At 29.7% G+C, this 12,983-nt stretch overlaps 1 protein-coding gene across 1 annotated transcript in view; it reads right to left on the bottom strand.

Moving 5' to 3' along the window:
• Positions 1 to 12,983, bottom strand: part of LOC106679933 (dedicator of cytokinesis protein 1) — a gene marked incomplete in the record, with an annotated part of 79,196 nt that overhangs the window by 52,576 nt on the left and 13,637 nt on the right. Inside the window, 4 exon segments of the mRNA XM_067049787.1 lie at positions 429 to 608; positions 9,361 to 9,501; positions 12,158 to 12,258; positions 12,338 to 12,528. Of these exon segments, the coding sequence (XP_066905888.1) occupies positions 429 to 608; positions 9,361 to 9,501; positions 12,158 to 12,258; positions 12,338 to 12,528 (613 nt within the window).

The raw sequence follows: 12,983 nt of genomic DNA, 5'->3' as shown, positions 1-12,983 counted from the left end.
TAGTATGTTTTATGTTAGGTATCATTTCAGTATTTGTAGTATTAAACCTAAAAGCAAGCTAACCAATTTTCATCAGTAAAATATGCAGTTGCAAAAGGTATCTTTTAAAGCCAAAATCAATTCGGTCATTCTCAAGGATAATCTTAAATTTAAATTTACATCTCACATCCAATTATTTAAGAACTTTTTGCAGGCTATTCTGCCCAGGTCATTAATAACAGTTAAATCACCCTATTTTGTCACAATTTTTAAAAGTTTTAATTTGATCTAAAGATTATATATAAATTAATCCTTTATTTAATGGTTATTCAGTTTCACTAAAAAAAAAAACTTCTACTAGATAACTGATTATGACATAATTAGTTAATATTTATTCACATAAATAAATAAGATAATATTCGGAATAAATAAATATTATAGTTTTTTACCTTAGTAGTACGGGTCTAAATACTTGAAGAATATCGGGAATGGTACTAGGAAGATATTTTAAACAAGCTCCTTGGATGAGAAGTATAGTATCAGAATTTGAACGCATTAAATATCCAAGACTTTTTAATACATCAGTTAGAGCTTCAGTAAATTCTTCTTCATCTTTTCCACCGTTTAACCTATATCAAATGAAATAAACTGGTGACTACAATACTGTTTCAATTTAATATTTTATTTATTATACCCTAAATTATAATAAATATCAATATCAAATTACTGAATATAAAAGCATGCTAGGAAATGATACCAGTACATTGAAACATTATCAATTAACTTCTCTTCATAGCTTATCATCCTGGTAACAGTATAAAAATAACATCAAAACAAAAAAGGAATAACCATGTGACAAAAGTTAAAAAGAGAAATTGAAACAATGTGCCACTAGAAGGAATAATTCATAACAGAAACAGTTCAGAAGATGGAGAAAGAAATCTAAGACAACATTTATAAGTGCTTTAAGTAATATAATATATAATAATGCAACATTTTATAACTTTTGGAATAATGGTTTACAATTGTGATGACATCCTATTGTCATTGGCCACTCAAAATACCTTTCACTATTTACTTTTAGCAGTCGTTGCCATGAAGCTTTAGTCATTGACCTACCACGATAGTAGCCAGTACAAAATAGGGCAGGTCTGAGAAATGGGAGTATTGCCAACTCATACTCCACAACCTAACTCACCGTTTATTAATGAAAAGTTTACCTGTTATTTCATAGTAGGTTCATCAGTATGATATAAAGATAACTCAAACCAGTTATTTTATTGCCTATACCTATTCTTAAATAAAACTTAAAATTAATCAAATTTATATTATCAAAATTAATTTTTCGAATTAACAGTGCTAGGCAACAAGTGATGGTCCACGTTGTCAACTATTGGCAGTTTAAAACTGAACTGATATGGTCTTCACTAGGGGTATTCATGATATTGTGTTAAATGTAAAATGTTTTACCATATTAAATGTTATAAGTATAGCATTGTGAGTAGCCCTATTTAAAGTCATGTTAAATGGTAAATGCATAAGAGCTTCTAGCGGATTTTTGGAGCAACTTGTTTAGTAACCTTTCCTTCTAAAACTTCATGTTATTATTTACTTCTAAGTTTTGATAACAGTAATTTATTAGAACATACCTAAAATAAGTTTAAAGAAGAAGTGTAAAAGTTTGGCTACTAATTCTCTTTTTTAAAAAGGCCAAAACACAAGACAAAAGAAAAAAAAAAACACACAAACTTCGAGTAAGTAACCTAACACGACAACAAATTAAACGGTGACAAGCTCGGCTGGTCTGTTGCGTAACGTTATTGTCCATTTAACAGACCTAGTAACTGACTCTCAACCAATGTTATATCGTTTTAACATGGTAAAAGAAGGAAATATTTCTCCATTTAACATACTTTAACAATTTATTAAATAAATCAAAAATTTGTATCCAATTTTGTCTCAACACTTTATTTTTCAACAGTCCAACATTTCGGCCATTCTAGACATCCTCAAGGACATCTTCAATATGATTTCTTCCTCACATTAATTTAAAGTTTGTTTTGCAGGCTATTCTGCCCAGGTCATTTTCTTTATTATAAGTTAAAAGCCTATTTTTTAAAATTTTAAATCATTAATATTTAGTTTTTCTTATATAAGATTATCCACAATTATTACACTACCATATAACCATATAAGTTATAGCCTAACCCATACCAGAATAGCCTACAAAAGAAACTTTAAATTAATATGAGTAAGAAATTATATTGAAGAAGTCCTTGAAGATGGCTAGAATGGCAATTTGGACTGTTGAAAAATAAAGTGTTGAGACAAAATTGGATACAAATTTTTGATTTATTTAATAAATAATTACCTTGTCTCAAGAAATTGAAATAATATAATTAAAATACTTTAACAATTTAAACTAAAGATCATGAATATCCCTATTATGTTGGGACTAACAGTGGTATCAAGACAAAAATGCCCACACGTCTTATTTTTTTGCAGGCTACTCAAGACTAATTACAAAAGTAGGTATATATAAATATCAATTTGAACTTTCAAGAGAGAAGAGTTTCTGTCCGGTTTTCAGAAAGTTAATAAATTATAAAACATCGAAACCACAGCTGTCTGGATTTTTGTGGCCATTGTCTATCTCCTTTGGACTACTAATGGGACAATGCACACCTATTCTGTTGTTCTGCCTTGCCCTTCAAGTCAAGTTCTCTCTTATAGTACATGTGCTTATTACCTTGTCCTTCAATGGCTTACTTGCTTTTATGCTTATTGCCAGTACTAACTTGCAGGTCCATTAGGTGTCAATCATTTCTCAATTTAATTCTGTATTCATCACTGAAGATCTACAACTTTTAAGATTTCTACACGAGTACACCAGATTCAATTATTCTTAAGAATATCGATGATTAACCGTGTGTGATAACAAAGGGAAGATGGTCCAGGTAAGGTCAAAGAAAAAACTATTATTCGTAAAACTACTATTCGTAAAACTATTACATAAGCGTCGTTTTGCCCCAAGTTGGCTCATATTAAATTGTTTTAAGAATATTTGAGTTTTTTTCTTTGACCGCACCCATCTTCTTTTTATATTTAATTATTCTTTCTTTTCATATGTTTATCCAATACACTTTACCCCATTTTCACCTTACTACAGGACCTCCTAATATATTATACTTTATACTTATTGTACTTTCCTTTCTTTCTACAAGCCAGTTACATGCAATCATGTTCCTATAGTCATAAAGTTTGGGAAAGAAATATTATGAATCAAAATTGTTACTAAGCATGCATTATACAAATAGGAATTTTTTTTTTTTTTAAATCAATAGTACATTTAAATTTGCATACAAGGCTGCTACCTATGAGTAGAAAATATAATAATAACAAATTAATATATTGTATGATAATTCATTCTATGATAAACATTTACATACCCAAATAAACACTAGAACTAAACATTTAAAATTATGAAGAAAATAAATCTAATGTGGGAACTAAATACATACGACATACAAGTGCCATCGGAAACAAAAGAAGTTTGTGAACGGAGCTAAAGTTGTAATTACAATCAAGAAAATAATGATTAAAAATACAACAACAAAATAACTAAATAGATTCTTTTCATAACATAAAAAAAGGAAATATGAAGATGAAAGAGGAACCGATTATTTGCAAATACCTTGTACACTGTATCGCCTTCTATTAAAGGGCATATAGAGGTTTAAGTAGTTATTGGAGTCAATTAGACTCACCTGAAGATACTAATAATCTCAGCTTTAGTGAAAATAGGATATTCCATTCATAATTATTCTTCAGACTGGAAAAATGAATCAATATTTGCAATGGCTACATCAATATCTAACTAAGATGACACTTTGTCAATAACAAACAAACTACAATTCAATATAAAATATATGAAATTTTTTTAAGGTGAAGGTAAATTAGTTAAATTTAAAGGCAAAATTGTTTTACCAATTTTAATTTATAAACAAGATATTATACGTTTCGGCTTTTATACCAATCATAGGAACAAAAATTTGATTTGCACATTCTAGAGTAGACTCATAAAGTCGACTTCCAAAGCCTATTTACAGCAGTAAGAATATCAAGATATTAATTATGGAGTAGATAAAACTAATGTCGTTAATCAATTAAATTGTAAAAATTGTATAAATCGTATGTCAGAAAAACTGAAAAAATCTATTTAAATCTAAACAGAATTAAACAACACCATAGTACTTGTAACTCCAAAAATAAAAATAAAATCTGTTGACAGATTCATACACCCATGTATAGTGTGTGTATCCAAGATAAATTTGCCTATAGGAGAGGGAACTTGCGCACCCCCACCCTAGCTGCTTCTCCCCTCCACACGATAACAAACCCCTCCTACCGGGAACAAACCAAGAGGCAGTCCAGAACTTGATAACACTTAACCAGTTCAGGATTGGGTAGGTACTTGGAACGCTTAATAGTAATTAAATTTTTTAACTAAATAATTTAAATTAGACATATTAAATTCTACGGGATAAAATTATAATCAATAAATAATATCGCTAGGACAAAATATTGGACAGGAGTTTCTGATTTAGAGGGCTGTGTAACTTATGACCACAGCTATCTTGAAACCATTTTATAACCTGCTCTACTTTAGGATTCCAATTTATGAGTCTATTATGCAAATGAGATTTTTAATCCTCAGGATCACTTGAAAGCCAAAACGTTGAGCATTTTGTTTATTAATTAACATGGGTGAAATAATTTTCCTTTGTCAATAAAAATATTTACTTTAAATAAGAAAAAACAAACTAAGTTGTACAAAAGAAATTAGGTAGCAAATTATTACTTCCAATTTTAATTTCCTTATTGGCTCTTATCTCTCAATGTTTAGAGGCCAACTGCCTCATTATCAGAAATCCAATATCAATTATATTTTATTACAAAATTTATTACCATAAAATCTCTATGTATTATAATAAAACCAAATATTACCATATTATTAAAACAGGTAACAACCCCTAGAATATGTTTAAAGTGAAAAATATGGAGAATTTATGTAATTATATCGGATTTTGGTTTTATGTTGGTTATTATGTTAAGATATTTTGTATTAAACTAATTATAAATTGATAAACTATATGATTTTGACTTTTTTAAAATTTATAATTGCCTAAAGGTCAACAACTTGGAATAAAAATACTATGTTCTTAATCCATATATTTATTCTCTTCTTGGACGTTTTGGCGATACCTTGTCCCCCTCTTCAGCATAATATATTTCACTGTTGGTTTTAAAAATGGTACAACTTTACCATAAATAAAATTAAACATCTACTGTTTTTAAAACCAACCGTAAACTATATTATGAAGAGGGGTACACAGCATCCCCAAAATGACCAAGAATAGACTAGATACAAGTATTAAAAACGTATTTTTATTCCAAGTTTTTGATCATTAGGCAATTATAATTTTTTTCTGTATCGCCCTCGAAACATAGAAAGATGAGAAGAGATAATAGAGAAAATTGAAATTGGAAGTAATAATTTTTTTATATGAAATAAATTTTGTCATTAGAAGAAAAAAAATATAAATTAAGTTGTTTTGGGTTCATAAACATAAACTGAAAAACATAGATAACACTCTCCTTTAAGAATTAAGATAAATTTTTTTTTCTTTTGTTTTAATAATACATAAGGAAAGCATCCTCATATAATAAAAATTCAAACTATATGATTTTTAAATTATTAAAATGCTTAATGAAATGATTGGGGGTGCGGTTCGGTCGGTGAAGAGCATAAATAAGTAAAAATGTATTTATATTTAATTTATTAAAAGTTTTTACTCATTTGGATTCTTCACTGGCCATAATACAATCACTTTCTCCTCATATAATATTATCAACGGTCAACAATCTACTCATTATTAAAATACTATATCTTATCAAATTATTCAAATCAAATTTAAGTGTATACCTATTGAAATAATGTTAATAACACAAGTAAAAAAAAAAAAAAAAAGCAGTTATATTTAACAAAGTTAAAGGGATTTTAATCTTTATTTCACAACAAAAAAGTTATTACACTGACTATAATAAATTAATATTCTATTTTTACAAAGTAAAATTAGTAGGGTATTATATGTTTTCAGGACCAAATAGATTATTGTAAATAAAAGCTTCACGAGTTATTCAAAAATACAATTTAGCTCTATAAGCAACCTATACTGACAGTATTATATACTGATATACTCATCAGCAGTAAATATCCAATTAGTTCTCAATAAGAATGCCAAAGTAGTCAGAACATATTAAAAGGATCGATAGGTTATATCAACAAAACAACATCAAATCACAAGTTCTGAATGATAGATTATTTACTCAATGCACTGCAAATAAGGATTAAGTAACCAACAACTAGACAGATTAAGGTAGATCTTCATGATATGCGTACCTTGTGTTGTTTTTTGTTTTTACTAAACAAACTGTTGTGACCTCCATACTCTCTAAACCTAGAGAAAATTATTAGTCAAATCAATTAAAATTATTCCTAATCCTAAAAATTAAGTTAACTGACTAAGAACTTTACGACAAAGATTTAAACACATTAAGCACTGTGAAAATATTTTGCTTAGCAAATAACACACACTTTTGGCTATGAAACTGGTTGGCTGTCATGACATTTAGTTTCTTTCGAAAAAAATTATGATTGTTTATAAAATACAGCTCCTAGTCTTCGAGAGGAAGATCCTTTGAAGAATCTATGGGCCGGTAACGGATGAGGAAGGCTGGAGAAGAAGAAATAAGGAACTCTACGAGCTGCTCCAGGATATAGATGTTATGACCTTTGTTAGGCTGGGAAACCTTGGGTGGGCAGGGCATGTTGCATGGATGAGTCCTAACGAAATGCCTAAAAGAGTCATGGAAAAGGAAATCTATTGTCGAAAGAGTCGGACAGCCCAAGCTGGTGGATGGATGGTGTAATACAAGAAGCAAAGACCTGCTTGAAGTCCAAAATTGGAAGGCAGCAGCCCAAAACCGAGGCGAATAGTAGAGGCTCATAGAAGAGGCCAGGACCTATCGCAGGGTTATAGCTCCAACTGACAGATAGATGGATAAAATACAGCATTTTTGAGTTCATATTAAACCCTTAATTCTTTTTCCAGATTTTTTTAGAATGGTAGAAACTATTTTCCTAATTACCCGACTACAGTATAGCCATAAGAGGAGTAATGAGTAATTTGAGCACCACAAAGTAAACCCCAGGCTGGATTTGAACTGGTTTCGCTGCAGAAACAATGCAGCCAAGTTAGATGCGTTAATTCGTCTCAAGGTAGCCAAGTTAGACACCTTAATTCCCCTCGGCCCGTGAGTTATAACCTGCCATGATGCTATGATTTGAACAGACTATGGGTGGTTTTTAGAAATAAATGGCACAAATATTCTCGACTTTTTGTTAGTTTCATTACATATAATACAAACAGAATATAATCCACCAATCTTGAAAAACAAAGAATGTTAAAATAAAAAAAAATTACTTTTTTAAAACCAAATGCACTCATGTGACTTTTAACCTCCACCACATCTTCTGTCCACTTGTTCTTTTTTAATAAAATTCCTCTACCCAGATCTTACACAGAGCGATGTCTTTGATTCATCTTAGACAAAAGATTTTACTGGAACCAACATACTAAACCTAAAGACAAGAACTTAACAGACGATTTAGCAAACTATACTGACTGCTCAGCAGGACCTCTCATCTCTCAATAGAAAAAAAAACTTCTAATTTATAAGACTATACTCAGACCCATCTGGACCTACGGACTTGAACTTTAAGGAACAGCTAAACCTTCGAACATCAAACATATCCAATCCTTTCAATTCAAAATCCTTAAAACCATAATCAATGGACCCTATTATGTTTCCAACAAAACACTACACCTTCTAATCCCTTTTGTCCCTGACCTCATACCAACCTAATTCTCAAAATTCCATATAAATCATCCTAATCCTTATTCAGAATTTTACCCATCCCTACAATCCACATCAAATGTTAAAACAGCTGCAGCCAAGAGACTTACTGTAAAATAAAATCGACTACTGAGCGCACTTACTCAGCATTCACTGGTTTATTAGCAGGGACGCAGAGAGAGGGCTGCACAGGGATCTTGAAGAGCTCTGCTCTACTCCTCATGTGTGAGGGATAGAGTGGGCTCGGGGACCCTCAGGTCAAGAGTGTATAAGTGACTTGTGATTATTTTATTTATTTTTTTATTGTTATATTATTTAAAAATTTTACTTATTTTATTTTATTTTTCTTCATTTACATAGGTTTAGTATTTTCATTTTATTTATCTCTTGTTTATACACATTTAGAGATGTTATTTATTTATATATAATTTTTTTATTTTAGAGTGAACGTGATCATTTATCACTATTACTTATTACCCAACAAGCTTGTGGCAGTTCGTAATATTCATCAATAACAAAAATTATTATAGAAAAAAAAAGTAAGTTTTTTAAAACCAAGACTAAGGAGATGGCCCTATCCTAACAGATAGAATGCATTTGCTTATCTACACAAACACACTGGTGAATCAAGCTTTGCTTGAAAAACGACAGAATACAAAATAAAAAAAATAAAAAAAAGGCAACAGAAAGCAATTTCATTTCATGATAATTTACCATAACAAGTAGCAAACTCGGCAGGGAAATGATTGAGGTGTTTCGTTGGGAAATCCTTCCGCATATGGCTTACCCACCAGACTTTGTTCAATCCAATGAAATACCTTGCTTGCACCAATGGGATACCCACTGGCTAAACAGTACTTTAAATCTAACAAAGAGGCCCTAAAATAGGAACAATTTTTTTGGCATGGCATCCACTAATTGTCAAATAGATGGGAAAAATGCATAGCTAGTGATAGGATATACTTAGAATAAAATATTGTTTTAAATTTTCATACTATAAACACATATTGTCTATATTAAAATTTCGGTTTCATATTTACATATCTGGTAAATATATACAAATATTTTCTTCAAGTCTTAATATTATGAATATCAATTGTGTTTCAGATTTTATCAGTAAGATCGGGAAAGATGCTTGGTGAGCAAAGCGAATGACTAAATATCCCTTTTAATAGGTCAAGCCGACTAATTCATTTCATTCACTTAATAAACTAAATGGTATCATTCACTCACTTTGTATAACTAAATCATGACTAATTAGGCACTAAAATACTCAGCATTATACTAATCAGCGGCCTAACCAGCCAAATAAGGTCTAAACATTTGTTTTAACTATTGATATTTTATCTTTTAGTTACATTAACTTAGTTTATAGTTAATTTCACAATAAGATTAACTTACTCAGAAAACAAGACCCTTGACCTGACAATAAACCTCATTATGTACTGCAACGATTTCATAGTCCTCAACAGGATTTCTCTCTCACTGTCCGAAGACGAGCTAATATTCTCAAAGAGATCTCTTAAGACAGCTAGAAGTTTACTGAAAAAAAAAAAGATTTAAGTATTTACATGAAGATAAAATGTATAGTCAATTATACAGTTAGCAGAAGAAATTCGAGCAATTTTGATTGTATAGATAGATGTAGGAGGAAATGCATTTGATAGATTCAAGTATTTAGGTTCTACACTAACTAAAAACTAAATTAAAAAACGAAATTGATGAGAAAATAAAAGTGAGGTTGAAGATAGGAAATGGTTGTTATTTTTCAATTTCAAAACTGCTTAGTTCGCGTCTTCTATCCAAAACTTAATAGTTACAAACTATTCTAAAATCTTAGAATTTATAAAACTGTTATCCTTCCCACTGTTTTTTATGAATGTGAGACATGGTCTCTAACACAAAGGGATGAACAGCATCTTAAGGTTTTTGAAAATAAAGCATTATGTAATACTCAAAATAAAACATTCAGATTAAAAACGGATAAATTAACAGGGAATTTAGAAGGCAACACAATGCTAAATAAAGGGAACTGCATCTGGTAAATATAATTTCGGTAATAGCATTGTGGCATTTAAGATGAGCATGTAAGGTTGTAGGGCTTAGTAATGAGCGGATCCCTAAATTGTTAATAATAAATCGGAATCGACAGGTAAACATTCAAGGAGTAGACCGAAATGTAGAAGGGAGGATTAAATCAAAACTGATTTAGTAGACTTGGGTTTGGAGGTACATCACTGGAAGGATTATGTAGAGAGCGATTCGTGGTATTGGCATCGAACCTTGGAGTTTGTTAGGCCTTTATTATTATTATTAATATAAAAAACAGGTTGTACCAAAATGAAATTAAGTGTTTAAGATAGATAAATCCCTGGCATGGTATATTACCTTTTTTATTAAAATCAATTTACCAAAAATGTTGACGTACTTCTTTAACTTAGAATCTTACCGCACGCGCTGCTGAGCTCACTTGGATTTCCGATCTCCTCCAAGTAGGTGTGTTTTATGTTTCATTCTCTTTTTTCTTATCTTTCTTTTACCCCCTTCTCTTTCTCTATTTCTTTATTACCTATGCTATCAGTTATATTCACCACATATTATTATTATCATATTTTCTAATCACTTCTTTTGTATTACTTAACATTATATTTTGTTTCTTTATTCTAGTATTTTATTTCATCAGTTATATATATTTTCTTTCTCTTTGCTTTTTTCCATAACTTTAAAGTTTAAATTATTATTAAATTAAAATATTCATATTTCTTTGCATTATATAACTTTATATTTATATTTCCTTAATTATGTTATTTCACTTACATATTTAATTACCTAAATATATGTTTTATTATCAACTCCTTTCATTATTTTATTTTTATTAATTTTCAAATCGTACAATTATTTTATACATCCATTTATTCATTGGTTGTTATCTTGATTTTTGTTCTGAGCCCTGATGAAGGCTAGAAATCCTGGCCGAAACACTGGCACTATTAAACAAGTTTTTTAACTTATTTGTGTTATTCTCTGACCGCATCCCCAACCGTCTTCTGCTCATATACCAAAATGTCTTAATATTTTACATTTCAATGTTTTAAAAAACAGCTGAAACAATTTTGATTTAACTTGCACAATCAATTTACAACTGAACTGCCTTTAATATCAGCAAGGTCTTATTCTTATTTAAATAGTCTGACAGGATTTAAATTGAGAATTTTCAAAATATCTTCCTCTTAAGTACCCTTTAATTTTACCTATTTGAAATGATCAACCATTCATCTCTCATCATCGCCAGTAATAAAAGAATTATGGCACTCTCGGAACTGACCTAAAGCAGTGAAACTTCTAGAAATGAAATTATTAAAATTTCATAACGAGAATAGAACAACCATTTCAGTGGCTAAGTCAATTCTAGCAGGAAAATTTTCATATTTTAATAGGAGATTATAATGTAGTGACACCGCTACCTGCTGCTCTATAATGTAACTACTAGAGCTGCCAAAACTGCTACTAGCCAGCGTGATGCAGCCTACCAGCTAACATGAGAACTACTACACTCGGTAGGCAAATATCATAGATTTAAATGTAGATTTCTTGTGAATATTTTGATTGTAAAAATTAATCCAGCTGCAACTGAACATCTCCCAGTTCACAGCTGGATGGAGGTTAAATGTAAACACATTTATCCATACATAATTATGGTCTCATAGAACATATCTCATATATGTACATACATTTATAAGATTTTATGTCAATTTCATTTATTTTATTTTTTTTATTCTAAAGACATCAAAGTGTAAATTTTTTTTCCCTTTTTTTTTATATAAAGAAGTAATATGTTTTATTACTTCTATTAAACTACTGTTTTATTATTTCTATCTCATTAGTTTTTTTTATTAACATATATGTATGATTAAAATTGTTGATTCATTTATTTATTTGAGTCTAGTTCATTTTACCATAGGTTTTTTTTTTTTTTTTATCAATTATCATTTCCGACCCACAAATATATTAACCACCAGCACATAATTTACCTGTCAGTTTTAAAACCTCTGCCCGCTGTTATAATTGATGAAAAAAAAATTAATTTATTGAAAATAGGTCAGCATTAATTCAAAAAATAGATAAATAAAAATCCATATTATGAAGATTTTAATATTAAATGATAATATTTTTGTTAAAGATCAAGAAAGGTACTTACTGATGAGCCAATGTAGCACAAAAACCTTCTTTAATATACAAATCTAATACTGGTTCGAAGTGCTCATACTTTCTGTCCGATACAAGTCCGATTATGTGCAGCTGAAATATTTATAAATTACTGAGTACTTTAATTTTTAATTAAAAAAAAGAATACATGCCGATTATATAAAATACTTACAAGGCAATTGAAAACCATCTTATCGTAGAGATCTGAATCAGTATTTTCCATAAGAATGTTGAATAGTGCGTCGAGAACATCTTGAAGAAATTTAACGATTTCTTCACCACTGACTTTTTTAATGAGGGCATCAAGGCTGTTAAGAACTTGTTCAGGTTCACTAGTCCAATTCAAAAGACCAAGAAGATCGACTGAAAATAGATTTGTTTTTCATGTAATAATTTATATTTTTATGAACAAAATACACTTTTAACCCTCTAAGAGTGAACAAGGTCTGTAATATTGCTTGACAAATTTGTTAATAGGCACGGAAAAGTGTGTTGGAGATAGAAAATTCAATAGCACCTTTCTAATTGTCAAAGTAGATGTTAACCTAACATTAATAGTTCTTTTGTGCTTTCTTCATTCTTAGACTAAAATTATCAAAATTAATTCTTATTACTTAAAATTATAGGTAACAGCTACATTGATTATACTAATGGTTATATGATTTAAATAAGTGGTACACAAGGTTAACTTATAATTATGCAAAATAAATAGTTAACTATAGGGTATGCGTATGGGAATTGAAGTTTCTAAATACTTATTAGGCCTAACAAAGAAGATAGGCACATCAGAAATTAAAATACTCATAAAGAATCTCAGA

The sequence above is a fragment of the Halyomorpha halys genome, unplaced genomic scaffold (genome assembly GCF_000696795.3).
Source record: "Halyomorpha halys isolate HHAL.00 unplaced genomic scaffold, Hhal_1.1 Scaffold234.1, whole genome shotgun sequence".
NCBI lineage: Eukaryota > Metazoa > Arthropoda > Insecta > Hemiptera > Pentatomidae > Halyomorpha > Halyomorpha halys.
Note: the sequence above shows the minus strand (reverse complement) of the source record. Positions and strands in the feature narration are given on the sequence as shown.